Genomic DNA, 27,454 nt, shown 5'->3' on the forward strand with positions numbered 1-27,454 from the left:
AGCAACCGCTGGGCATCTGGAGGATGTGGGGGCGCGGAGCTGAGAGGCCCAGGGCGAGCTAGGTCTAGGGGTGGACGGGTCCCAGGACCCTGGTGAGGGTTCTCTGCTTGGCCTTCAGTGGGGGTCAAGACGCAGGCATCTGCGCCAAAGGGGAGCAAAGCCGGGCTCGGCCCGAGGCCCCCAGAACCTCCATCTCCCAATGTTGGAGGTAGGAGGCTTCATACCTCCGGCGCTCTGGGGCAGAAAGCGGCTACTACACTGCAGCCCGGAGGGGATTCCAGGTAGGGGCGGGTCTGGTGGCCTGGTCTCCTGATCCCTTACAACCTTCCGGGCTCTGGCCTGTATCCCACTACCTCTACTCTCAGTGGTTAAGAGCTCAGGCTTGTGAACCAGACTTTCAGTTTCTAAATTGAGTGTTAATAGCATACTAGGTGTGTAACCTCGGGCAAGTTACTTAACCTCTCGGATCCTTACTTTTAGTAGCTGTAAAATAGGTATAATAGTACCTAATGTTAAGTAGCTTAACTGTGAGGCCAGACTGACTAGTTCAAACGCCAGCTCTGTTAATGTAGTTGTGTGACCTTGGACAGGCTACTTAATGTTTCCCTCCTTTCCTCTCCTCCTCTGTAAAATGGAAATGATAATTATCTACTTCATGGAGTTGTTTGAAGATTAAATTAGATGTACAGTGTTTAATACAATATCTGACACATAGCCTTCAGTACATGTCAATAAACAGTAATTATTATTACCCTGATCTTCACATCCCATTCTTGAGATTGTAAAGTCAAAAGGAAAGGAAATTCACAAGTTTCCAAGCCTTGGCACAAAGCAGTTGTCCTTAACATCTGTTGCTGAGGCAGGCAGGGTAAGCTGGAGAGGGGTGCACTTCCAAAGAAGGTGGAATGGCCTGGAGGGAATTGCTGTTTTGCTGAAACGGTGCTCTCCAGGAAAGAGGTCCTTCTCGTGACCTGGTTCCTTCCTTCCACACCCCGGATCACCCTGAAGATTTTCCAACAGTTTCCCTTGATTCTGAACCTGTTTTAGCCCTTTGGTTCTGACATTCATTCATCCAGATTTAACCTACTCTGTGCCAGACCCTGTGCTAGAAGCTGAGGATTTGAGATGAACAGGGCACTCCCTGTCTTCAGGGCCCCCAGTCAAGTAAAGCCATGCTTCTCGATTTCAAAGGTGCTTAGGATCACCTGGGAATCTTGTTAAAATACAAGTTCTGATTCTATAGGTCTGAGGTAGGATCTGAGGTTTTGCATTTCTTTTTTGTTTGTTTTTTTGAGATGGAGTCTCGCTCTGTTGCCCAGGCTGGAGTGCAGTGGCAGGATCTCGGTTCACTGCAACCTCCGCCTTCCGGGTTCAAGCAATTCTCCTGCCTCAGCCCCCACCCCCACCCCCACCCCCACCCCCACCCCCACCCCCACCCTCGGAGTAGCTGGGAATACAGGCGCGCGCCACCAGGCCCGGCTAATTTTTGTATTTTTAGTAGAGACAGGGTTTCGCCCTGTTGGCCAAGCTGGTCTTGAACTCCGGACCTCAAGTGATCCACCCGCCTCAGCCTCCCAAAGTTTTGGGATTACAGGCGTGAGCCATCGTGCCCAGCCAGATTCTCCAGTTCTAACAAGCTCCCAGGTGACGTTGATGAAGCTGGTTCGTGAACTGCACTTTAACATGATGTAGAGGATTTTACAAACTAGTAGAGTAAGGGGGTGGCTGCAGGCTGGAGAGGAAGTCCAGGCTAACCGCCTGGCAACTTGAGGTGATCTCCGCCCCCTTGTTCGCTGAGGTTCCCTCCCAGGAATCCGACACGTGACGGTCTGTCCGCCGTCTCAGTCTAGAGGAGAGCTGTAAGCGCCATGGCTCCCAAGAAGCCGTCCTGCCTTCGCTCCCTGCTGCTGCCGCTCAGCCTGACGCTACTGCTGCCCCAGGTAAGATGAGGCGGCGAACCAGCCGGCCGGTTGCGGTGACGTGGGATCAGATACGGCGGATGAGAGAAAGTCCAAAGTAACAACCAAACAACCGGCAGGGGTAGTTCCATCTCCTCTGCTCTTGGCAGGCGCTGACCCTGGACGCTCCCTCGACCCAGGCCTCTGCTGAGCAGCGTCTCTTTCTCTTTGTAGGCAGACACTCGGTCGTTCATAGTGGATCGGGATCATGACAGGTTTCTCCTAGACGGGGCCCCGTTCCGCTATGTATCTGGCAGCCTGCACTACTTTCGGGTACCGCGGGTGCTTTGGGCCGACCGGCTTTTGAAGATGCGATGGAGCGGCCTCAACGCCATACAGTTGTAAGAAGTGCTCGCAAGAGCCGTGGAGGGATGGGACCTACTCTTTCTACCGCCCCCTTAGAAAGGAGGTCGGGACAGGAAGACTGCCAGGACTCCTAGGCCAAGGGTGGGAAAGGGCAGGCCAAGACCTCCTTCCAACGGCTTCCTGGAGATTCCCTGCAAGGCCTGAGCCCTTAGGCCTCCCTGGCATCTCTCCACCTTGGGCCCTATTAACCTTTTCCTTTCTCAGTTATGTGCCCTGGAACTACCACGAGCCACAGCCTGGGGTCTATAACTTTAATGGCAGCCGGGACCTCATTGCCTTTCTGAATGAGGCAGCTCTAGCGAACCTTTTGGTCATACTGAGACCAGGACCTTACATCTGTGCAGAGTGGGAGATGGTGAGTTAGCTGGAGAAGGGATAGAACCAGTTATCCTTGTGCAGTTCCTAGACTACTCCCATCTGCCCACACCCTAGGGCCATCTCCAGCACTATACTCAATTCCTTCGCTTCCTACCTTCCCCACCACACCCCACAACAAAACCTACATGCTTCTTTGTTCTCTTTATGTTTGTCTCAGGGGGGTCTCCCATCCTGGTTGCTTCGAAAACCTGAAATTCGTCTGAGAACCTCAGATCCAGGTGAGTTGAGACAAAAGATTTAACACAGAAGCAAGTAAGTAAAAAGGGCCATTTGGGTGCCAAAAGCAGAAGACACCATTCCCAAATTGGAGGTCATCATTCATCTACCAAGTGTTTCCGTCATACCCAGCAGGATGCTAGAAACTGGGGGACCAGACAGACCCCCATCCTGTGCTGTAGAGCTTATAATATAGTGGAAGAAACTGATTTAAAAAAAAAAACAAAAAACGGCTGGGGGCGGTGGCTCATGCCTGTAATCCCAGCACTTTCGGAGGCCAAGGCGGGTGGATGACCTGAGGTCAGGAGTTTGAGACCCACCTGGCCAACATGGCAAAATGCCATCTCTACTAAAAATACAAAAAATTGGCTGGGCGAGGTGGTGGGCGCCTGTAATTCCAGCTACTTGGGAGGCTGAGGCAGGAGAATCGCTTGGGCCCAGGGATTGGAGGTTGCACTGAGTCGAGATGGAGCAACTACATTCCAGCCTGGGTGACAGATCGAAGAGACTTTGTCTCAAAAAATAGAAAATCCTATCAGCTGTATCATCACAAACATTAAATTTAAGTGCTTTTTATCACCCCCATTGCCTCCACCCTGGTCCAAACCATCTCTCTCAGCTGGCTTATTTTATATCTTCCTAACTGGTTTCCCTTGTTTGCCCTCTCTCCCATACAATCTGTTCTCAGTAGAGCAGCCAGTGTGATCCTGTTCAAATATAAGTTTAAAGATACATCTCAGATCTTGTCATTTCTCTGCTTAAACCTCTCCAGTAGATTCTCATCTCATTCTGAATATGAACCATAAATTCCTTAATGTGGTAGGTCCTACACAATTGGCCCCAGTCACCTCCTCGACATTATTGCGTTTCTCCCCCATGTTCACTCTGCTCCAGCCACAGTGGCCTCATTGCTGTTCTTCAGACCCACCAGGCCTTGGGCTTTGAGGCCTTTGCATGTGGTGCTCCTTCACCGCAAGCTTCCTGCAGAAGTTACCTTGGGGAGGCCTTCCTGGTTTCTCTTTTCTCTCTATATACATACATATATATATGTATATATGTATGTGTATATATATATACACACACACACACATATATATATATAAAATTTTTATTTTTTTTGAGACGGAGTCTTGCTCTGTTGCCCAGGCTGGAGTGCAGTCACGTGACCCTGGCTCTCTGCAATCTCCGACTGCCAGTTTCAAGTGATTCTCCTGCCTCAGCCTCCCAAGTAACTGGGATTGCAGGCACCTACTACCTTGCCTGGCTAATTTTTTGTGTTTTTAGTAGAGACAGGTTTTCGCCATGTTGGCCAGGAGGGTCTCAAACTCCTGACTTCAGGTCATCCACCCCCGCCTTGGCCTCCGAAAGTGCTGGAATTACAGGCATGAGCCACCACACCTGGCCACTCTCTCTGTATTTTAGGCTCCCCATATACCACCATTCTTGTTTGTTTGTTTTGAGATGGAGTTTCGCTCTTGTTGCCCAGGATGGAGTGCAGTGGTGCAGTGTTAGCTCACTACAACCTCTGCCTTCCGGGTTCAAGTGATTCTCCTGCCTCAGCCTCCTGAGTAGCTGGGATTACAGGCACGCGCCACCACGCCCAGCTAATTTTTTTGTATTTTTAGTAGAGACAGGGTTTCACCATGTTGGCCAGGATGGCCTCAATCTGTTGACCTTGTGATCTGCCTGCCTCAGCCTCCCAAAGTGCTGGGATTACAGGCATGAGCCGCTGCGCCCAGCCTTACCACTGTATTTTATCCTCCTTCCTTGCTAGGGAATACAATATTTTATGTTTTATTATTTTATCTTTTTGAGATGGAGTCTTGCTTTGTCACCCAGGGTCGAGTGCGGTGGCATGATGTAACCTCACAGCAGCCTCCGCCTCCCAGATTTAAGCAATTCGCTTGTCTCAGCCTCCTGAGTGGCTGGGGCTACAGGTGCATGCCCACCATGCCCAGCCAACTTTTATATTTTTAGTAGAGACGGCATTTTGCCATTTTGGCCAGGCTGGTCTCAAACTCCTGACCTCAGGTGATCCGTCCACCTCAGCCTCCCAAAATACTGGGATTCCAGGCATAAGCCACCATGCCAGGCCATGTCTTTTTTTTTTTTTTTTTTTTAAGAGACAGGGTTTCACCACGTTGTCCCACTGGTCTCAAACTCCTGGGCTCAAGTGATCCACCTGCCTCAGAGTCCCAGAGTGCTGGGATTGCAGGTGTGAGCCACCACACTCAGCCAGGAATAGAATATTTTAAATTATTGTGTGCATGAAGCAAAGTTTGTGTACATTGAACCATCAGAAGTTAAAGGGTCAGATGTGGAATTTTCCACTTGTAGTATCATGTTGATGCTCAAAAATTTCAAATTTTGGAGCATTTAAAATTTCAGATTAAGGGTACTCAACCTATATAATAATGTTTTAATTGCTTATTTAAATCACCCGCATTGTCAGTTACATCAGGGTACAGGTCAGACATTCTACATTTCTGTGAACTCCCATGCTACTTTGTACCAATCTCAGGTATAAGTTGATTACATAATAAGAGCTCTAGGCTATGTATTTAACATTTTTCTTATGTTTATTTTTTGTGTAGATACCATTAAATTCACATAAGCATCTTACTTTTTTTCTCTGTCGCCCAGGCTGGAGTGCAGTGGTGCAATCCCCGCTCACTGCAACCTCCACCTCCCAGGTTCAAGTGATTCTCCTGCCTCAGCCTCCAGAGTAGCCGGGATTACAGGTGCCCACCACCACACCCGGCTAATTTTTTGTTATATTTTTAGTAGAGACGGGGTTTCACTATGTTGGCCAGGCTGGTCTTGAACTCCTGATCTCGTGATCCGCCCGCTTCGGCCTCCCAAAGTGTTGGGATTACAGGCATGAGCAACCACGCCCAGCCTACATTTGTTTTTAAGAGACACTACTTTAAGGTTTCCTATGTTCAAATTTCATTGACAGGCAAACATACAAGGTGCTTAGGGTTAGGAATTTCTTGACAAGAGTCATTGCTTCCCATATTTAGTGGTGAGCAAGTGTGATGGTAGCCCCTAACGCAGAAGCTCTGCTCCTTCTTTTAGACTTCCTTGCCGCAGTAGACTCCTGGTTCAAGGTCTTGCTGCCCAAGATATATCCATGGCTTTACCACAATGGGGGCAACATCATTAGCATTCAGGTACAAAGGGGAAGTGACTGGGGCAGGGGAAAGAGGTACAAGGGGTCTTTGACCTCAATCCCATAGCTGGGTTCCACTTTCCCTCCCCTTTGGCAGGTGGAGAATGAATACGGTAGCTATGGAGCCTGTGACTTCAGTTACATGAGGCACTTGGCTGGACTCTTCCGTGCACTACTAGGAGAAAAGATCTTGCTCTTCACCACAGATGGGCCTGAAGGACTCAAGTGTGGCTCCCTCCAGGGACTCTATACCACTGTAGATTTTGGCCCAGGTCTCATGCAAGGGCTGGGAGTGGAGTCTGGGGAGGGGACACCTCTTCCACGATATTTATCTTTTTCTTTTGCCTCCTTTTCACAGCTGACAACATGACCAAAATCTTTACCCTGCTTCGGAAGTATGAACCCCATGGGCCATTGGTGAGGGGCCAGAGGGGAATCAGGGAATCAGGGATAGGAATGGGTCCAGCTTAGTTCCATCTCACTCACAGCTTCTTTCATTTCACACTCTAGGTAAACTCTGAGTACTACACAGGCTGGCTGGATTACTGGGGCCAGAATCACTCCACACGGTCTGTGTCAGCTGTAACCAAAGGACTAGAGAACATGCTCAAGTTGGGAGCCAGTGTGAACATGTAAGTAAAGACACTGGGGGCAATATGAATCTGTAGTTGGGAGTTGGGGATGAAAGTTAAGATTCAGTGAGTCAGCTTTTACCTGTTTCCCCACCCTCTCTCACTTCAGGTACATGTTCCATGGAGGTACCAACTTTGGATATTGGAATGGTGAGTCCAGATGGTCCCTGGGATGGAAGCAGGGAGGTAAGAAGGAATTAGAATCTAAGGGCCAGATGGATTAGGATGTCTAGAAGCTGAATATGGCCACCACTGCCCCCTCTGATGGCAAAATTCTCTGCATGAAGCATGCTTAGTAGTGCCTGTCATCTGAAATAGATGTTGAATTAAATTGGCTCAACTTCAGGTGCCGATAAGAAGGGACGCTTCCTTTCAATTACTACCAGCTATGACTATGATGCACCTATATCTGAAGCAGGGGACCCCACACCTAAGCTTTTTGCTCTTCGAGATGTCATCAGCAAGGTACCCTACCACTTCATTAAGCTCCAAAGGCTTTTATTAATTTGGAGGAAGGGAGTGCCCACATTGTAAAGGGATCCCATAAATTGGTGGTTATTGTCTGGGCCACAGAGCCCTCTGAGCATCCCACTGAGGCATTTCCCATTCACCCAAATGGAACTATGTGTGAAGACACACAGGTGTGCAAAATTACTGAGCCTCCATGACCCCTGAAGCCCTTCCCTAGGCCCCAGGTTAGGAACTCTGCCCTAGAGTCTTGGAATAGGTATTGTTTTCTGTGGTTTTCCTATGGCTCCTGAGAGAATTTGGGCTCAGTTCCAGGAAGTTCCTTTGGGACCTTTACCTCCCCCCAGCCCCAAGATGATGCTTGGACCTTTGACTCTGCACCTGGTAAGTTCCTCCACATCTTTTCTCTAATATCACACCTTTTTTTTTTCCTAGGTAGCCTATTCTTTTTTGTCCTCTATCCAGAAACTTCCCTGATATTCTGATTCTTCTCCCTTATTCTAATAGGTTGGGCATTTGCTGGCTTTCCTAGACTTGTTATGCCCCAGTGGGCCCATTCGTTCAATCTTGCCAATGACCTTTGAGGCTGTCAAGCAGGTAAGGCATAAACCCACATCTGGTGGAGATGACAACCTCCCTCAACAGCTACAGCCAAAAGTTCCTTGGCTATAGCCACAGTGTCCTCTTTTGTTTGTCTGAAGTACTCATTCTTCCACACCCAGGACCGTGGCTTCATGTTGTACCGAACCTATATGACCCATACCATTTTTGAACCAACACCATTCTGGGTGCCAAATAATGGAGTCCATGACCGTGCCTATGTGATGGTGGATGGGGTGAGAACCTAATTCCAGGCCGTAAGCCCCAAACTCCTCCCTTCCCCAGGAAGCATTAGCCTTAAGTTCCCCATATTTACACTTTTCCATCTGCCTGCTCACATTTGCAGAGGGTTCCAGGGATAAGCTGGGATGAGGAAGAGTTTAAGGATAGAGTTCTAGAATAGATGGGTGATAAATGGCTACATTCTCTCTGCCCTCCAAATAAGTATCCTAATGTGGTTTCCTATGCAGTGGCTAAGAGCTAACGCTGAGCCTTGCTATCCTATCTCCTATCCACAGGTGTTCCAGGGTGTTTTGGAGCGGAATATGAGAGACAAACTATTTTTGATGGGGAAAGTGGGGTCCAAACTGGATATCTTGGTGGAGAACATGGGGAGGCTCAGTTTTGGGTCTAACAGCAGTGACTTCAAGGTGAGCTAGCTTTGCCTAGTTACATCCCAGGGCTTGATTAAGGATAGCTTGGCCTCAAAGCTTAGTGAATGATGACTTTTCATTTTCCTTCCCTACAGGGCCTGTTGGAGCCACCAATTCTGGGGCAAACAATCCTTACCCAGTGGATGATGTTCCCTCTGAAAATTGATAACCTTGTAAAGTGGTGGTTTCTCCTCCAGTTGCCAAAATGGCCATATCCTCAAGCTCCTTCTGGCCCCACATTCTACTCCGAAACATTTCCAATTTTAGGCTCAGTTGGGGACACATTTCTACATCTACCTGGATGGACCAAGGTATTGCTAATGGTGGTGGTTTGGGTAGCGGGGAGGTAAAAGAGAAAAATCACAGGAGGGGAGCAGAAAGTATCCTCTGATTAGAAACCCAAAAGGGTATGATTCTACCCCTGGAGAGCTGACCCTTTCTTTTCCCCTCTTTCCTGCTCCCTATTCCCCAGGGCCAAGTCTGGATCAATGGGTTTAACTTGGGCCGGTACTGGACAAAGCGGGGGCCACAACAGACCCTCTACGTGCCAAGATTCCTGCTGTTTCCTAGGGGAGCCCTCAACAAAATCACATTGCTGGAACTAGAAAATGTACCTCTCCAGCCCCAAGTCCAATTTTTGGATAAGCCTATCCTCAATAGCACTAGTACTTTGCACAGGACACATATCAATTCCCTTTCAGCTGATACACTGAGTGCCTCTGAACCAATGGAGTTAAGTGGGCACTGAAAGAAAGGTAGGCCGGGTGTGGTGGCTCACGCCTGTAATCCCAGCACTTTGGGAGGCTGAGACGGGTGGATCACCTGAGGTCAGGAGTTCAAGACCAGCCTGGCCAACATGATGAAACCCCGTCTCCACTAAAAATACAAAAATTAGCCGGGTGTGATGGTGGGCTGTTTGTAATCCCAGCTACTTGGGAGGCTGAGGCAGGAGAATTGCTTGAACCCAGGAGGTGGAGGTTGCAGCGAGTGGAGATCGTGCCACTGCACTCCAGCCTGGGTGACAGTGAGACTCCATCTCAAAAAAAAAAAAAAAAAAAAAAAAAAGGTAACCCTTGGACCTGGGACACGGAGTGGGCAGGATCCCTTGGTGCTGGCCATGGTGACCATAAGGAACTAAAGGCCACAATGCCTCTGAATGTAAGTACAAGTACACATTCCTTGCCAAACTTTATTGTGATTAAAGTTCCAGAGACAGTACCAGCTCCACATGCCTCTGTGGCCCTGTCTTTGCCCTGGTTCCCGAGTGTCCTTCACCCCCATCTTCCAAATAACCTCTGGTTTCATGGGGATGAGAAAACCTAGGGCTGCTGTGAATGTGCCCTCAGGTCCCTGAGTTGGCCCCAGGTAGAGCTGTAAGAGATCAGGAAGAGGGCCTCCCTGCCTGACGGCGATGATCCTGGAGGCAACGTGTGGAGCAGAAAGAGAAGTCGAGGTAGTGAAAGGGAGTGAGGCCTTGGAGGGATGCCCCACAACTCCAGCAGCGTCTGAACAAGAGGAAGAAAAATGGCTGGACAGGTACCCCAGAAACTTTCCAATCCACGCTCTCCCAATCCCTCATCCTGCCATTTCTATTTTCACTGTAGCATCTGCCAGAACATCTCAAATCTCAACAAGCCTTCTGAATACTGTGCAGGCACTCATTTCACCTGCTCCCAATGGTCCCTGCAACATTACAGTACACCCACTCCCTCATCCCCCGCCCCATACCGAGTATTGACGATTGCAGAGTCAGGGATTGGAGGGGTAGGGGCTCCCAACGGGGCAGCGAGTCGGCGATCTGCAGCCAGAGCTCTCTGAGGGAGACAAGTTGTGTTAAGGACAAGGCCCCAGTGGTGAGTAGGGCACCAAGAGGTGAGAGCTGCACGCTGGGGAAGGGGCTAGACCAAAGGAAGCCTTTCCATGGACAAGAGAACCTCCAGTCTCACTTTCTCTTGGTCATTCAGGGCGGCAAATCGCCGCTGCTCTTCTCGTTCACGCTCCTCCTGCTCCTGCTGCCTCCGCTGCTGTTCCTCCCGTTGCCGCCGGGCTACCTTCTGCTCCCTTTTCCGTGTAGCCTGCCGTGCCTCCATTTCTGGTGTCAATGGTCCTGGCACCTGGAGGATTTCAAATATAAGACCCTATAAGCTATCCTTGGTAAAACTGCAAGAAGTAGAAAGGATCTAGCCAGGAATGGTGATGCGTTCCCACTCTGCTTGTCCCTCCTATTCCAGCTGACCTGAGCCTTGTTGTAATCATAGGCATCTGGATTCTTCTCCATGAACCTTCGGAACTCATTACGTGTTGATTTGTCAGCCGCAACAGTGTAAGGTGGCTGGGCCCGAGAGTCCCTAGGCGCAAAAACTCCAAAAATGGGTTTAACTTGCCTCCTGCCTCTCCTAACATCACCCAACCAGACCAAGAGAATATTGTCAAGTAGCCAGTGCCAACTTTAACCTCCAAATTATCCTCTCTATACCCAAAATGACTCAGGATGGGGACCTTTACTCACTGCACAGTGGGGTCGGCACCTGCTTCCAGCAGCAGACGAACCACTGAGCCTCTGCCAGCTGCAGCTGCTGCATGCAGGAGAGTAAAGCCACCGGAGCCCAAGGGGGCACTGAGCAGAGACAGAATTCCAGGGTCTGCAGGGCTGGGTGTTAGCTGGAGCTTCAGCACTCCAACATCTCCAGCTCGGCAAGCAGCAAGCAGTGCATCCCAGAGCTCTGGCTGACCAGGGGCTTTGGCCTCATCCAGCAAAGGACCCAAGGGGGCTGCAACTGCCTGGGATGACTGTGCAGAAGGCTCATCTTCTTGAGGTTGCTGGAGAAGAGTCCGATGTGCCCCAGCCTCCTGGTCTCGGCTTTTCTCCTTCTTATTCCTTTTTCTCCTTCTCCGCTTGGGCAATACTTCAGACTCACGAAGATCCAGAGTCCCCACAGTCAACTCTACTAACTCCAACTCTACCTGAAAGCCATCTTCTCCCTCTGACCCTGAACCTAGGGAAAAACCTGACATGTGAAATCCATCTAGGGAGTTCTCAGAGGGTGGAAGCAGATGCATAAGAATGAAAGCCTGAAATGAAATTGTTTTTGTCACCCAGATAAAGTAGCACATCAAGAGTTGAGTCCATTATATCACATGCAGAAATGAGACTCTCAGCCCAGACAAGAACAAGTCGCTGGACTCTCCCTGTGAGCAGCCTTAGGATGCTACACAATAGAGGAAAACATGGAAGCAGCCCTCAGCCTCAAACCACAGCATCCAATCAAAGATAAACTATGTGAGATCCATGCAACACATGCACGCATCTGCTCCACGCGAAGACTTTCTTAGCTCTGGGGAAACATCCATAACAAAAGAGATAATAGACCAGGTGAGGTGGCTCAAGCCTGTAATCCCAGCACTTTGGGAGGCCAAGGCGGGCGGATCACGAGGTCAGGAGATCGAGACCATCCTGGCTAACACAGTGAAACCCCGTCTCTATTAAAAATACAAAAAATTAGCCGGGCATGGTGGCGGGCGCCTGTAGTCCCAGCTACTCAGAGGCTGAGGCAGGAGAATCACGTGAACCCGGGAGGCGGAGCTTGCAGTGAGCAGAGATCGCGCCACTGCACTCCAGCCTGGGCAACAGAGCGAGACTCCGTCTCAAAAAAAAAAAAAAAAAAAAAAAAAAGAGATAATAGATTTGGAAAGGTCACTAAACATGTCTCAGTAATTGCTAAGATACAGACACTGTGTGGGTGTGTGTTTAAATAAGGAAATGGGTCAGTTATGAGAGTAGAGAATTTGCCACTGCATTTTTAGGACAGAAACTCAGATCTGACAGTTGCCAGATAGTAATCAAACCCTGTTTGGGAGATTCCTCATTCTGCCCAAGTGCTTCCTTTTCATCACTGCAGATCTTTCTTATTTCTTCCTCAGTAGGCTTCTTTCTCTCCTCTCTTACTGTTTTCCAGTGTGTCTGAGGTAAGTGCAGTCTGACTGCTTCCCGAGGGTCGTCTTCTGCCATAAAACAAAAGATCTTTCTCAGCCTTATCTGAGGAGAAGCTAGTGCAGATTTCTCTCAATGCAGATGTAGCTGGGCTGCAGTGCAAGGCTTAGAAAGTCCTCTGGATATACCAATGAGAATGGAGGCTTAGGTTGGAGAGAACAGGAAGGTCTAGGGAATTGGGATCTGGAGCAAAGGCTCACCATAGATATGCAAAGTGGTCAGCTTATGGAGCACACGCTGTAGCTCTTGGAAGGTGGGTCTGCGGGTGGCGAGGGGGATATCCCAAAGTCGGGGATCCCCCCTTTGCAGGGGTGCCCCCTTGCCTCCAAAGAACAAAGACCGGCCAGAGCGGGGAGCACGCAACAGTATTGTACCAGCCTCCTCCAGCGCCTTAGCCCAGCCTGGCCCTGCCAGCATGTCACGAACATCCTAGAGAAGAGAGTAACTCAGTCCTGCATACCTTCACTTGGTATTTTTAAATCTCCAACTAAAAAAATGGCCCACAGAAGTGCAAGGAGTGGAAAGTAGAGAATAACACGGAGAAACAATGAGAGGACTAAGGCTCCTGGGGAATCCCTCATCTACCTTTGTCTACCTATAATGAAAATTGGAAGGATATGAGTCAAAAACCTTCCTACTTAACAAGTGAGTTGAACTGAGATGCAAAGAGTATGGATCCGTACCACCCGATCTAAAAGGCTTAACTCACCTTATATAGTGTGGCTTCATTGTAGCGCCTCAGGCTGGCTCCAGCAGAGCGTGATGGCCCACCCCGGGCATCCCGAAGCCCCTGGGCTGTGCCCCGCTTGGCCCGCACCGTATAGCGGTGAAAGGTTTTGTGTGTCACCACTTCTCTTCTGTAGACAGCACAGACTCAGTACTGGAGACCAGCTGGTGCTCCCTAGCTAACAGGATCCACTCCATCCTTACCCCCATGCAGCACCCTCTCACCCTTGAAATATGGCACCAGCAAAGTGCCCAGCTGCAGCCATGAGCACCACGCAGTCTCTGGGACCTCTACTTTGCAGGTTCTGTAGCAACAGTTCTGCCTCTCCTGGGGGATCCTTGATGACAGAGAAGCATCAGAAACATATCTGTTGCATTCACTGAGAGCAAGAAACGAAGGGCCAATATTCACAAACATTATCTCGTTTAATATTACCACTCTGAGACTTGTTTCCATTTGACAAGCAAGGAAATTTGAGGCTTGGAGAGGTAGTTAAGATGAAGTGGTAGAATCACAATTCAAACTAAATTGGTTTGTTTCCAAACTTAATTCCCTTAAACTTAATCCTTCCACAATTCAGGCCAGTTTCAATCCAAAACTATGTTGTCAAGCGTGATACCCACACCCAACAGGAAGGAAGAGAAGCAGGGAGAAATGCACTAGGCTAAGGGAAATCTAGGCTGGGTGTACAAAAAGCTGGGGTTAGCCATACAACCTGTACTGTCACTTGCCTGATGAGGGCCTAGGACACAGCGGTAGGCATAAAGAAACTGGCCCTGGGCATTCTGGAAAAGAACACGATGAGGGTAATAGCCTTGGGGTTGGCTAAACTTCTCAAATGTAGCCCTCTCCTGATCCAGTGTCTGCAAGTCCTCCTCACTGGCTGAGTCTGAGTCTTCTGATCCCGAGATGCTGGAAAGATATCCTGAGGACAGACAACACAAGATACAAAGTTTGGTACCCCATCTTTGTTCTTTCCTCAAACTCTAAACTAGTGCTTTCTTATACCTCCATGTCCTACTCCTACATAGGTCCCCCTACCAATCATCACCTGCGGAGCTCTGCTTTTCAAAGTCCAGGGCAGACAGGAGAGGCTTGTCCTTGAGACGTTGCTTTAGGTTAAACCGATGCCAGTCAAGCTTATAATGTTCCCTCTAGTACAAAGACAAAGAGTGAGATAAAGGTAGAAATATGCCCCAGCCTGGCCTTGTGTACTGGCCAAGACCAGTTATAGAATTCTAGGACGTACGACCAGGTAACACCAACTGCCTCAGTCAAAGCATGGACCTTTATGAAGACAAATCAAATGTCTACCTCTCCGCACCCACCATTACACTTTTGCTTCTAACATCTAGCTCTGCACCTGACCTATTACCTGTTCTTGGTGGTTCTGGAAGGTTTGGTCACAGGATGAACAGAATAACTTGTCTGAAATATCCACAGGACCCTGGAGTAGCTTTATTTCTGGGCTTTCTCTCTCCCCTGAGCCTAAATAAGGGAAGAGGAATTAGACATAGAAAGGGAGCCCAAATCCACAGTGGCAAGAATTATATTCAGTGTGTGATATACAAAGCAGAGGAGGATACAAGAGATGGCATGATACTGCTTTCAAGGAATTTACACTCTAGTAGTCATGAAATAAACAGTACAGCAATCACTTAATGCAATAAACATGCTTCTGAAAAGATGTATGTAAAATGAATGGAAATAAAATTGGCCAGACGCAGTGGCTCATGCCTGTAATCCCAGCACTTTGGGAGGCCGAGGCGGACAGATCATGAAGTCAGGAGATCGAGACCATCCTGGCTAACACAGTGAAACCCCGTCCGTCTCTACTAAAAATAGAAAAAATTAGCCGGGCTTAGTGGCAGGCGCCTGCAGTCCCAGCTACTCAGGAGGCTGAGGCAGAAGTGAGACTCTGTCTCAAAAAAAATAAATACATAAAAAATAAAGTAAAATGAATGTAAATAAAAGCTGGCCCTGGGCATTCTGGAAAAGAACCCGATGAGGGTAAAAGCCTTGGGGTCGGTTAAACTTCTCAAATGCAGCCCTCTCCCGAGATCCAGCCAATGCAAGTCCTCCCCACTGGCTGAGTCTGAGTCTGAGTCTGAGTCTTCTCTAATTTTTTTTTTTTTTTTTTTTTTTTTTTTTTGAGACGGGGTCTCGCTCTGTCACCCAGGCTGGAGTGCAGTGGCCGGATCTCAGCTCACTGCAAGCTCCGCCTCCCGGGTTCACGCCATTCTCCTGCCTCAGCCTCCCGAGTAGCTGGGACTACAGGCGCCCGCCACCTCGCCCGGCTAGTTTTTTGTATTTTTTAGTAGAGACGGGGTTTCACCGGGTTAGCCAGGATGGTCTCGATCTCCTGACCTTGTGATCCACCCGTCTCGGCCTCCCAAAGTGCTGGGATTACAGGCTTGAGCCACCGCGCCCAGCCGTCTTCTCTAATTTAAATTAGCCAAACAGATTGTTTAGGCGAATCCTAAAGAAAATAATTTCGGTTCGGTTTAAAATTATTTTTAACTGTACAAAAACCACTTCCCAAATGCTATTTTTTAAAGTTTACATTTCCAATTAGTGTACAGTTTGTCTAAGAAGAGGTGCAAGAAAAGATTTAGCCAAACTAGAGTTACACAAAACAGGCCCGACACGGTGGCTCAGGCCTGTAATCTCAGCACTGCGGGAGGCTGACACAGGCAGATCACTTGAGGCCAGGAGTTTGAGACCAGCCTGGCCAACATGGTGAAACCCTGTCTCTACTAAAAATACAATAATTAGCCGGGCGTGGTGGTGCGGGCCTGTAGTCCCAGCTACTCGGGAGGCTGAGGCAGGAGAATCACTTGAACCCGGGAGGCGGAGATTACAGTGGGCGGAAATCGTGCCACTGCACTCCAGCCTGGGCGACAGAACAAGACTCTCAAAAAATAAAGCTATACAAAACAATAATACATTGTTTTATATTCAGCAAAAAGGAATAATTTGAGTGGCGCCCGGTTAAATGTGGAATATATCTGAGAACTTTATCTCTACAAAGTTTAAAATGTTTTTGAAAGGAATGGTGTTAACGTGAGGAGACATATGCGATGGCAAAAAGACTTGTTTGAAAACAAGGGCTGTGCTGGAAATTACCCAGAGATTAAGTTAATTTAATCAAGCAGAAAAATCAACTGGCCTCCTAAATTCGGGAATACCAATAAGAATGTGTTCCCTGAACGAGCAATACGCTCTAAGGAGCCCTGTCACGTTTCACTGAAACCTTCCCGGATACCTGAACAGGAAGTACGCGGAGCCCGGGCCAGAGCCTCCCCAGGCGCGTGGCTCACCAGGCTCAGGCCCTGAAGGATCGGAGCATCCGCGCTGAGGTCAAACAGGGAGATCGACGCAGGAGCCTGGGCTGCATCTGGAGCCGGCGACATGGCTGAGCAGAAATTACTTAGCAGCAGCTCCTGGAGTAGAAAGCGTGTCAGAAACAGAGCTCCTGCAAATGAGATCCTACTGCTGCGTCTCCTGCCTGCCTGACTTCGTTTCTCCTGCACCGCAAGTATTCTCGTCCCTCATCCTGCTACCAGCGGTGAGATGAATATCTTGACCCCAGTCCGGTTTCTCAAACCCCCAGGCTCGGCCCACAAAAGAATGAAATGGGCATCCAGCTCCCAAATCGAGTCCAACAGAGTTAAAAATCACTGAGGTTGCCTAGCCGAACTGTCTTCGTTACCCATGCGACCAGCAATGACTGGCCCACGTAAACTCGCCCACGCCCTTACAAGCCGCACCAAACGTCCCGGGAGCTGAGCAGCACGCAAGTCCTCAAGTCGACAGCCGGATTTGTGCAGCACAACAATCCCCGTCACTACGGAGCAGCGAAGAGGACAACCGGCGGCGTCCGCACCTGAGCCCCGCCCCACGTACAGCACACTATTGGGCCGCTGACTGTCCAAGACCCGCCTCGAGCCTTTAGTCTCATCCCTGAAGCCAAGAATTGGCAGTTGTGTCTCCACCCCCCGTGCTTATTGGCCAGCCTGGCTGCGGGTGACAGTGAGTGGCAGACACCGGGCCTAGCGCTCCGGATCGGGCCGGGCCGAGCCGAGCCGGCGGAGCCTCTGGAATCACACGGGTCGCTGTTTCTGAGGTGAGACGTGAGACGGTTATTGGAATCCCAGGGCCCGTGTCTGGCCTTGTTCAGGGGTGCCTGCGGAGCCCTAAGTGAGCTCGCGGCAGGTAACGGGGGAAGGGGCGCCGCCGGCGGGGCGGGGGCGTGCAGCCGGAATGTTTTGATTGCGGGCGCGCGCAGACGAGGGCGCGCGCGGGCGCCGGGGCCGCGCGCGAGGTTGTCCGCTGTTGGGAGCTGCCAGCCCTTGGCCTGGGGCCGGGCGACCCTGGGGCGAGGTGGACTCCGGTCCACGGTCGCCGCGGCTGGATGTGGGGAGGCAAGCCAGCCCACCCGGGCTATCAGCTGTAGGGCTGACTCGATCCCTGCAACATCCGCAGGAACCCCTGAGCCCAGGCCCAGCCGGCCGGGGCTCCACGGGCCCTGGTCCACACGGACCCTGTGAGTGGTGACTTCCCTGAGGGCCAGGACTCTCACTAGCCCAGGGAATCCCACCGGGGCCAGGCTGGGCCAAGATCCACGGCCCCCAGGGGCTGCACGGACAGGTGAGTACCACGACCATGCCTGGCTCCCAGGACCTAGGGAACCCACAAATTCACCTAGGATCGGGGGTCTACACTGACCCAGTCAAGGTTTCCCATCCAGCAGGTTTGCTCACCGGCTGGATCTTTGGTGCTAGGGAAGTAAGAAAAGGGTGACCAGAAAGGTCCTCTTCAGGAAAGACTCTCTTGGGGTTTTGTGGACCTTGAGAAGTATGTCATTTCTGAGGCTAAGGTGGGGCAATGAAGAAATAGTCCAGAGGGGCCCCTGGCCTCAGGTCTGTACCCATTCATTCTCCATGGGGTCCCTAAGTTATTTCTTGAGACTCTGGAGTTGGAAGAGTGGCCCTGTTTAGCGCAGCCAGAGGAAGTGCTCGTAGTCCTGGGCTGGAAGGGTGCTTCTTCCTCACTGCAGCCTTCCTGCCCCATGCTTGGCCTCCTCTTCATGGGGTGTGGATGGGTGGGAGGGTTGGGTTCCTTTATATCCCCACTCCCCACTCTCTGGGGCCTGACATCTTCTCCTCCAGCAGCTGCAGAGCATCGAGGGCTGGAGTGGAGCACATACTGTCCATGGAGCTGGTAGGGCCATGTGCTTTTCTCAAACATTTGTTTGCAAAGTGCTTCCAACCTGCTAGTCTCTTGGGAGACCAGGGTTTCCAGGATGGGTGGGGGAGGGACTTTTCTGTCCATTAAATAGAAGATGAAACAGCCCCCAACAAAGGGGCAGATTCTGGCTTTGGGCCAGGAAGGTAGCAGTAGACGCCCAGACTGGCCAGAGTTAAGGCCCCCCCAGCCCTGAGCTTACTGCCTTCCTTGTGTTACTACTTCTCTGCCTCTGAGCCAAGCAGGCTGGTAGTGGAGACAAAGCCCAAGGGTACTTTCTTACTCCTTTTTGCACTAGGCAGGGCAGCTCGTGGGCAGCAGCTAGAACTGAATCAGGGTCTCTTCTTCCTCATTGGCAGGTGGTCAAGGTGGACAGGGGGTGGTGGTGATGGCGCAGTTTGACACTGAATACCAGCGCCTAGAGGCCTCCTACAGTGATTCACCCCCAGGGGAGGAGGACCTGTTGGTGCACGTCGCTGAGGGGAGCAAGTGTGAGTTCTTGGACATGACAGCCATAGGGAGAGCTGATGGAAGACCATGGAGGGAGCAAGGGGCATGTGTTCTCCCAGAGCTCTGACATCTCTCTTCCTATCCCACAGCACCGTGGCACCATATTGAAAACCTTGACCTCTTCTTCTCTCGAATATCCTTTGTGTTTCTGAGTTGGAGCTCTGGGACCGTTAGTGTCTCTCTAAGCCGGGTCTCTGGTGGAAGGTGGGGGTAGGTTTGACTCTAATACCTGGAATGGGGAATGGAGCTCATCCTGAGGCTGAAAGAGGCTGGTGAAATCATCGTTAAGTAATGATAGCCCACATTTACCAAGATCCGTGTGCCCGTGTCTACTTTGTGGTGTTAATTTGTGGAGCCTTTCTAAGGGTAAGCCTCCGTTTTGTTTTGTTTTTTTTTGAGATGGAGTCTCTGTTGCTGCTAGAGTCCAGGGGCAATCTCAGCTCACTGCAACCTCCACCTGCCGGGTTCAAGCGATTCTCCTGCATCACTCACTCTCCCACGTAGCTGGGATTACAGGCACCTACCACGATGCCTGGCTATTTTTTGTATTTTTCATAGAGACAGGGTTTCACCATTGTTGGCAAGGCTGGTCTTGAACCTCCTGACCTCAAGTGATCCACTCCCCTCGGCCTCCCAAAGTGTTAGGATTACAGGCGTGAGCCACCACACCCAGCCGAGCCTCATTTTTGATGGGATGTTAATAATCGTAAAAAGTAACATCTTTTGACTCATTCTGTGTCAGCTCTGTGTTAAATACTTTACATGCATTATCTCAGACCTAGTACTCCTATGAGATAAGTGTTATTCATTCCTAATGTGCCACTGTGGACAGACAAAAGTTGAGAGGTTAAGTAACTTGGTAAAGTCACACAGCTAGAAAGTCACAGAGCCAGGACTTAAGCTTGAGTGTGTTGATACCAAAGTCTGTGCTCTTACCTGCTATCTTTACTGACCACTTTTTCTTAACAATTATACGTTTATAATCTGCACCAGAAGAATGGCTTCACATGTATGCTCATCGGGGAGATCTTTGAGCTCATGTAAGTATAAGAAGGGACAGATGATGTGGTGAAAGAATACGTCTTAGTCTTTCCTCTCCTTGCACTCACACCTGGCCCAACCTGCCAGTACAACTCAGTCCTAGGCTAAAACTTTGTAAACCTCTGTAGTTCAGGGACTGGGTGTGGCACCAAAACTTACAGCTTCACCTTTCTTTTTTTTTGAGATGGAGTGAGTCTCACTCTGTCGCCCAGGCAGGAGTGCAGTGGTGCGATCTTGGCTCGGTGCAGTCTCTGCCTCCCAGGTTCAAGTGATTCTCCTGCCTCAGCCTCCTTAGTAGCTGGGACAACAGGTATGTGCCACCATGCCTGGCTAATTGTTTTTGTATTTTTAGTAGAGATGGGAGTTCACCAAGTTGGCCAGGCTGGTCTCGAACTCCTGACCTCAGGTTAGGTTATTCACCTACCTCGGCCTCCCAAAGTGCAGGGATTACAGGCATGAGCCACCATGCCCGGCCAAGCTTTCTCACAAGAAAAGCTTTCCAAGGCTTATCTCTTCCATGAAGAGAACCCAGGCCTTGGTTGGGCGCGGCAGCTCACACCTATAATCCCAGCACTTTGGGAGGCCCTAAAAATACAAAAATTAGCCAGGTGTGGTAGCGCACGCCTGTAGTCCCAGCTACTTGGGAGGCTGAGGCACAAGAATCACTTGAACCTGGGAGGTGGAGGTTGCAGTGAGCTGAGATTGTGCCACTGCACTCCAGCCCAGGTGACGGAGTGAGACTCTCTCTCAAAAAAAAAAAAAAAAAAAAAAAAAAAGGAAAAGAAAAAATAACTCAGGTCTTGACCTTGATCATCTCAACGCTCCAGTGGAAATTACATTGTTCAGTCAGGAGGTCTCAGAGATGCCAGCCACAGAGAAAAGCCTCTGTTCTGCCTTGGCTGTACCATGGCCTGCTCCTAGGCAGAGAGCCTCCTGGGAGAGAGAAGCCATATAGCATTGCCAAAGGGGAAGGGGTTAAGAAGCCCTCCTTCAATCAGAAAACTCCCCCAAGGGCTTTTAACTACAACCTCAAAAGGCAATCAGGGACTGGAGATCAGAGACCCACAGGATGAAACCTTCAAGAGTCCAGAAGTGGTGGCTGAGGTTACCATGAGGTGAGGAAAGCAGGCTGCAGCTGTGGCAGCTGAGGCTAAGAGCAAAGAGTGGGCCTGAGACAGTTCTGTGGGGCTGAGGAGCAGAGAGGGCCCACTGGGAGTTCTCCAGGCCCTTCCAGTTCCCAGTCTTGTTCTGCTACCTCCAGACTCTTCTCTTCCCACTGGGTTTCACTGGGTCCTCTCTGGCTCTCAGACTGCACTCCTTCTTTCCAACTCTCCAGGCAGTTCCTCTTTGTGGTTGCCTTCACTACCTTCCTGGTCAGCTGCGTGGACTATGACATCCTATTTGCCAACAAGATGGTGAACCACAGTCTTCACCCTACTGAACCTGTCAAGGTCACTCTGCCAGACGCCTTTTTGCCTGCTCAGGTCTGTAGTGCCAGGTAAGGGCTGCAAGTCAAGAGGACACCATAGCCTTGAGTTCTGCTAGCAGGTGGGTAATAGAGTGGAGTCTGAGGCAGCAACTCATACTCCAGAACTGACTCAAGCTCAGTCTTGCAAAAATACTTCAGGATAGCAGCGTCTCTGCCAAGACTCCTTCCTCAAGGGCCACCTTTCCTCCCCTTCTTTTTTCCCACCAGGATTCAGGAAAATGGCTCCCTTATCACCATCCTGTTCATTGCTGGTGTCTTCTGGATCCACCGGCTTATCAAGTTCATCTATAACATTTGCTGCTACTGGGAGATCCACTCCTTCTACCTGCATGCTCTGCGCATCCCTATGGTAAGACTGGGAAGTTGGGCACTTAGCCCATAGTCTAAGATGTATTGGGAGGTATGGGTGTATACCTGGGCATCAGTTGTCCTTATCTGTCATTGGCAGGTCAGGAAGTGTCTCTTAAGCTCACAACCCCTGAACCTCACTTCTAATACAGGGCAAAGGGGTCGAGGCAACAACTCCACCTTCCATACTTTGTCTCTTCCCCACCTCACCCTGCAGTCTGCCCTTCCGTATTGCACGTGGCAGGAAGTGCAGGCCCGGATCGTGCAGACTCAGAAGGAGCACCAGATCTGCATCCACAAACGTGAGCTGACAGAACTGGACATCTACCACCGCATCCTCCGTTTCCAGAACTACATGGTGGCACTGGTTAACAAATCCCTCCTGCCTCTGCGCTTCCGCCTGCCTGGCCTCGGGGAGGCCGTCTTCTTCACCCGTGGCCTCAAGTACAATTTTGAGCTGATCCTCTTCTGGGGACCTGGCTCTCTGTTTCTCAATGAATGGAGCCTCAAGGCCGAGTACAAACGTGGGGGGCAACGGCTAGAGCTGGCCCAGCGCCTCAGCAACCGCATCCTGTGGATTGGCATCGCTAACTTCCTGCTGTGCCCCCTCATCCTCATATGGCAAATCCTCTATGCCTTCTTCAGCTATGCTGAGGTGCTGAAGCGGGAGCCGGGGGCCCTGGGAGCACGCTGCTGGTCACTCTATGGCCGCTGCTACCTCCGCCACTTCAACGAGCTGGAGCACGAGCTGCAGTCCCGCCTCAACCGTGGCTACAAGCCCGCCTCCAAGTATATGAATTGCTTCTTGTCACCTCTTTTGACACTGCTGGCCAAGAATGGAGCCTTCTTCGCTGGCTCCATCCTGGCTGTGCTTATTGCCCTCACCATTTATGACGAAGATGTGTTGGCTGTGGAACACGTCCTGACCACCGTCACACTCCTGGGGGTCACCGTGACCGTGTGCAGGTGGGCCAGGGCCGCGGGGGGGAGCAAGCCATCTAGCATTCCTGGGAAACGCTTACATCTCACCATGACCCTGATCCCACTAGGTCCTTTATCCCGGACCAGCACATGGTGTTCTGCCCTGAGCAGCTGCTCCGCGTGATCCTCGCTCACATCCACTACATGCCTGACCACTGGCAGGGTAATGCCCACCGCTCACAGACCCGGGACGAGTTTGCCCAGCTCTTCCAGTACAAGGCAGTGAGTGGAGTTGGAGTTAGGGCCTGCTAGAGACTGGCTGGTAGCTTGGTGGTGAGGGCTGGGCTCTCTCCTGCTCACTTGTGACCTTGGTCCCGCCCTTTTAGGTGTTCATTTTGGAAGAGTTGCTGAGCCCCATTGTCACACCCCTCATCCTCATCTTCTGCCTGCGCCCACGGGCCCTGGAGATTATAGACTTCTTCCGAAACTTCACCGTGGAGGTCGTTGGTGTGGGAGATACCTGCTCCTTTGCTCAGATGGATGTTCGCCAGCATGGTCATCCCCAGGTACTGGGAGGGGGGGAGCCAGGTGGCCAGGGATAATGCTGGAACATACAGTGTCTTTGGGAAAACCGCAAAAAGACACCTCTTCTGAGTTACACAAAGGCAATCCTATACCAGGGGCACACTGCTTGGGAGCCTGGGCTGGATTTCAGCCAATTTGCACCCTTGGCCAAGCTCCCTTAAGAAAGGCACAACACAAGTAACTGCTCAGCATGCGGCCCCGCCTGGGGTGGGGGGCACCAGGGCCCCTGGGAAAGATTGACAATGCACTGTGGTTTCCATCCTCCAAGGGTAAGGCCTCTCCACTAACAGGAAAGGTGCAGGAAGGCTCCTGGCAGAGAACAGTCCTGCTTACTCTGCTCTTCCTTGTGCAGTGGCTGTCTGCTGGGCAGACAGAGGCCTCAGTGTACCAGCAAGCCGAGGATGGAAAGACAGAGTTGTCACTCATGCACTTTGCCATCACCAACCCTGGCTGGCAGCCACCGCGTGAGAGCACAGCCTTCCTAGGCTTCCTCAAGGAGCAGGTTCAGCGGGATGGAGCAGCTGCTAGCCTCGCCCAAGGGGGTCTGCTCCCTGAAAATGCCCTCTTTACGTCTATCCAGTCCTTACAATCTGAGTCTGAGGTGTGTTCCTGGGGACTGGGAGATGATGGGCAGAGTGGACTTCAGGAGCTGGGAGTTGAGGACCGGGCATGGGGTGGAAGGCTTCCTTCTGTCTCTTCAGTATGCACCACTGGGGCCTGAGATACAGAATACTACGGGACCCCGGAGGCCTTTTTCGTTCCTTAAGAATTCTACCTACCCCTTTCTTTCATAGCCCCTGAGCCTTATTGCAAATGTAGTAGCTGGTTCATCCTGCCGGGGCCCTCCACTGCCCAGAGACCTGCAGGGCTCCCGGCACAGGGCTGAAGTGGCCTCTGCCCTGCGCTCCTTCTCCCCGCTGCAACCCGTGCAGGCGCCCACAGGCCGGGCGCACAGCACCATGACAGGCTCTGGGTGAGTAAATGGGGGCCAAGATGGGAGGGCATGGCAGCCCTCAGCAGCTTGTGTGGGTCTTGGAAAAGTTCACAGCTGCTGTCTGTCTGTACTGGGAGAGACAGGGTGGATGCCAGGACAGCCAGCTCCGGGAGCAGCGTGTGGGAAGGACAGCTGCAGAGCCTGATGCTGTCGGAATACGCGTCCACAGAGATGAGCCTGCATGCCCTCTATATGCACCAGGTGAGTACGCAGCTGAAAAACAGAGTGGAGGGTTTAGATGCGGAGAAGTAAGACTGGGGTTCCAAACCCTTCTCTGCCATTTACCTGCTCTGCCACCCCCAATCCCGTATCTACTTTCTTAATATCCTTTTTAGCTAAGCGTGCTCTCATCCAGGGCCTTCACACGCTTGCAGTTTCCCCTGCCTAGAATCCACTTCCCTGGGATATCCAGATGGCCTCCTCCTTCTTCTTCGCAGGTCTCTGCAGCTGCCGTTTCCCTGAGACTTTCTCTGATCACTCTCAGTAGGCTTCCTTGCCCACCCTTCTGAGTCTTCCTGTCTTAGTTTTCTCCATAGCATTTAGCACCATGTGACATACCGTGCTTTTTCCTTATTTATTTACTTATTCTATATCCCCTCTACCAGTATATAAGCCTCACAAGGGCTGGCATTTCTGTCTGTTTTGTTCACTGCTGTCTCCGCACACCTAAAAGAGTGCCTGGCCCTTAGACCATCAGTCGGTTTGTTCTTGAATCAAATGAATAGGTAAAATGAGGGCCATTACAACACAGGCTTCTTCGGGGGATCTGCTGTGAATGTAACCTGCAAAGATGAGAGGTATATTACACACTATTAACATAATAGGTGCTCTGAGGCAAGGATTCTCAGGGAAGGGATAAAGCAGGAACTGACTGATAGCAGGTTGGAGGGCAGCTGTTTCAGATGGACATCCTTCTGTCCCCCACTAATGAGCCCCCCATTTCTCCAGCTCCACAAGCAGCAGGCCCAGGCCGAACCTGAGCGGCATGTATGGCACCGCCGGGAGAGTGATGAGAGTGGAGAAAGTGCCCCTGATGAAGGGGGCGAGGGCGCCCGGGCCCCCCAGTCTATCCCTCGCTCTGCCAGCTATCCCTGTGCAGCACCCCGGCCTGGAGCTCCCGAGACCACCGCCCTGCACGGGGGCTTCCAGAGGCGCTACGGTGGCATCACAGGTATCTAGTTGGGGGTATAGAAGGAAACAGGCTGCAGGGAAGAGTAGTTCTTCCAGGGCCTCTCATGGGGAGGAAAGTGGTCTGAGGGACCAGGCCCAAAGACTTACCCCCCCAAGCAGCCCCCAGCCTGTTCCTCATTCTTGTGTTCCTTCTGTGAGTATACTTACTCTTACTTGTCTCCAGATCCTGGCACAGTGCCCCGGGCTCCCTCTCATTTCTCTCGGCTGCCTCTTGGAGGGTGGGCGGAAGATGGGCAGTCGGCATCAAGGCACCCTGAGCCCGTGCCCGAAGAGGGCTCGGAGGATGAGCTACCCCCTCAGGTGCACAAGGTAAGGGCCCCAGGGCCTAGGAACAAGTGCCAGAAGTAGTAACTTACAGGGTGAGGTAACAGCCTTTCAGGGGAAGGAAGGTATGCCCCACCCCCACGCAGAGATTCTGTACCCTCCCTCCAAAATACACTACCCCTTCTTTTCTCAACTGCTCTGCAGGGCTTGGTTTTTCCTTTCCTTACCTCCCCAGGAATCAACCTTTCCTGTCCCTTTATCTCTAGGTTTCTATGGGGCTAGCAGGTATCAACCAGTAGCTGAAGACTATCTCTGTTACCAACCCTTTCTCTCCACAGGTATAGACAAAGCTGAGCAGGGTTCCTATGGCCCAGGATGGAGGCCACCGCTGCCCTGCCATCCCATCCCGTCTTTCCGCCATGGGAGGGCTCCTCTGAGTGTTGCCTGGCCCCACGTGTGTGGTGTTTGTGTGTCTGTGCCTGGCCAATGGAGGTGCCAACACTGGGCGCTTGCCACAGCCCCAGGAGAGGAATTTGGGGCCTAGGAACCGAGGGCACACAGGACTCTAGCCTCATCCCCAGGACCCCCTTGGCTCAGAGTGTGGTGCTAGAAACCGGTCCCCAGCCCAGCCCCAGTACTGCCACCTTTACACCTACCCCTGCAAGTCTCCAGAGGGCTGCCCAACACAGAAGCTGCCAAGCAGGGAGAACCTGTGCCAACTGTGGAGTGGGGAGGTTGGGCCTGGACCCTCAACCCCTGCAACCTTCCCTAGCCCCCTCAATAGATGAGCAGGTCAGGCTGTGGCCCTTACCTCACCCGCAGTTCTCGCCCAGTGCTGCAACCGGCTCACCACTCTCCGCTTCCTGCACATCACTGGCCTGTGTGTGCTGCTTGCTCCTGTTCTGTTTGCTTGCTCCCATTCCGTTCGGCTTTTGCTTTGCGTTGGGGTGAAGGCCCTAGCTTCCAGCTCCCCTCAACGCTATCTTTTGACACTAAGAAAGAAGGTTTCTAAATTGTAGGAGCAGGATGGAAATACTTTGCTGCCCTTTCCAACTTTTAGGATGGGCCCCCAGGAGACTAAGGTCTTCCTGGGCCCTCATTGCTGCTTATCGTACCCCCCATCACCTGCACATGGGACATACCGGGCTGGAGGGTGACCTCAGCTGTGTACGTCCCAGCAAGAGAGCTCTGGCCCGCATCTCGCTGTCCCCTGGAGGGGGATGAAGGGCGATGCCTCGCCCGAGGCTTTGGGCTGCTGCACTGCATGCTGGGACTGCTCCTACTCTGTCCCACCCCTCACCCAGCTGTGGTCCGGCTTTGGGAGAGTGGTGAATTGCGCTGCCCGAACTCGGAGCGGAGCAGGGTACTGACCGTGTACAGCTTGATAACCCTTAATAAAAAGGGAGTTTGACCAGACTTCTTCTTGTCTCGCGCGGCTAGAATCCTGGGAACAAGAGAAATGGGATGGACTCGGCCGGGGTCTAGAAGAAAGTTATGTTTAGGCCGTTGCTCAGATACGCTGAGCTAGGCGGCTGGCGGAAGGGCAGCTTCCGACCCCCGGTTCTGTGGAGGTCTGTTTCCAGCCCCAAGCCACGATTCCGTGGAGGTTTCCAGCCGAACGTGGTGGTCAGATTTCCCTCTCTGAGCACGTAAACAAGCCGGCTCTGCCCCTCTATTTCGCATTCCTCGCGTGCACCATTTCC

The 27,454-nt window shown here is 51.4% G+C and overlaps 3 protein-coding genes and 1 long non-coding RNA gene across 13 annotated transcripts; 2 read left to right on the forward strand and 2 right to left on the reverse strand.

Moving 5' to 3' along the window:
* Positions 1–23: 23 nt before the first annotated feature.
* Positions 24–9,669, forward strand: GLB1L (galactosidase beta 1 like). Of its 3 annotated transcripts, none has more exons than XM_050752392.1 (17): positions 24–281; positions 1,799–1,940; positions 2,133–2,299; positions 2,529–2,679; positions 2,860–2,920; positions 5,997–6,091; positions 6,188–6,362; positions 6,449–6,507; positions 6,601–6,722; positions 6,832–6,872; positions 7,069–7,187; positions 7,500–7,574; positions 7,698–7,787; positions 7,913–8,026; positions 8,309–8,440; positions 8,539–8,754; positions 8,916–9,669. In XM_050752392.1, the coding sequence occupies exons 2-17, from the start codon at positions 1,869–1,871 to the stop codon at positions 9,189–9,191; spliced, it is 1,965 nt and encodes a 654-aa protein (XP_050608349.1). In that variant the 5' UTR covers positions 24–281; positions 1,799–1,868; the 3' UTR covers positions 9,192–9,669. The 3 variants fall into 3 exon arrangements, with proteins under 3 accessions (XP_050608349.1, XP_050608351.1, XP_050608352.1); XM_050752394.1 differs by having other exon boundaries at positions 1,811–1,940; XM_050752395.1 differs by lacking the exons at positions 24–281; positions 1,799–1,940; positions 2,529–2,679 and having other exon boundaries at positions 2,192–2,299.
* On the reverse strand, positions 9,619–17,080 carry ANKZF1 (ankyrin repeat and zinc finger peptidyl tRNA hydrolase 1). 4 transcript variants are annotated; one of them, XM_050752388.1, is made up of 14 exons: positions 16,932–17,080; positions 16,427–16,604; positions 14,537–14,649; positions 14,213–14,315; positions 13,893–14,086; positions 13,386–13,498; positions 13,144–13,291; positions 12,635–12,863; positions 12,290–12,445; positions 10,953–11,439; positions 10,680–10,791; positions 10,390–10,557; positions 10,172–10,257; positions 9,619–9,948 (listed from the first exon to the last, which is right to left on the reverse strand). In XM_050752388.1, the coding sequence occupies exons 2-14, from the start codon at positions 16,572–16,574 to the stop codon at positions 9,825–9,827; spliced, it is 2,181 nt and encodes a 726-aa protein (XP_050608345.1). In that variant the 5' UTR covers positions 16,575–16,604; positions 16,932–17,080; the 3' UTR covers positions 9,619–9,824. The 4 variants fall into 4 exon arrangements, with proteins under 4 accessions (XP_050608345.1, XP_050608346.1, XP_050608348.1 ...); XM_050752389.1 differs by having other exon boundaries at positions 16,923–17,008; XM_050752391.1 differs by lacking the exon at positions 16,932–17,080 and having other exon boundaries at positions 16,482–16,605.
* Positions 17,081–17,119: 39 nt separating this feature from the next.
* Positions 17,120–27,167, forward strand: ATG9A (autophagy related 9A). Of its 5 annotated transcripts, none has more exons than XM_050752383.1 (16): positions 17,162–17,287; positions 18,333–18,384; positions 18,768–18,899; positions 19,008–19,051; positions 19,894–19,958; positions 21,296–21,457; positions 21,656–21,797; positions 22,014–22,762; positions 22,846–22,999; positions 23,104–23,283; positions 23,655–23,903; positions 24,097–24,275; positions 24,380–24,497; positions 25,245–25,467; positions 25,651–25,796; positions 26,090–27,167. In XM_050752383.1, the coding sequence occupies exons 3-16, from the start codon at positions 18,797–18,799 to the stop codon at positions 26,093–26,095; spliced, it is 2,520 nt and encodes an 839-aa protein (XP_050608340.1). In that variant the 5' UTR covers positions 17,162–17,287; positions 18,333–18,384; positions 18,768–18,796; the 3' UTR covers positions 26,096–27,167. The 5 variants fall into 5 exon arrangements, with proteins under 5 accessions (XP_050608338.1, XP_050608340.1, XP_050608342.1 ...); XM_050752385.1 differs by having other exon boundaries at positions 17,199–17,287; positions 18,336–18,384; XM_050752382.1 differs by lacking the exon at positions 17,162–17,287 and adding an exon at positions 17,311–17,811.
* LOC126933020 (uncharacterized) lies at positions 24,880–25,715 on the reverse strand. The gene is made up of 2 exons (XR_007718393.1): positions 25,635–25,715; positions 24,880–25,078 (listed from the first exon to the last, which is right to left on the reverse strand). It is a non-coding gene; the product is annotated as an uncharacterized LOC126933020 (long non-coding RNA).
* Positions 27,168–27,454: the final 287 nt, after the last annotated feature.

Source organism: Macaca thibetana, chromosome 12, assembly GCF_024542745.1.
Source record: "Macaca thibetana thibetana isolate TM-01 chromosome 12, ASM2454274v1, whole genome shotgun sequence".
In the NCBI taxonomy this organism is placed as follows: Eukaryota; Metazoa; Chordata; class Mammalia; order Primates; family Cercopithecidae; genus Macaca; species Macaca thibetana.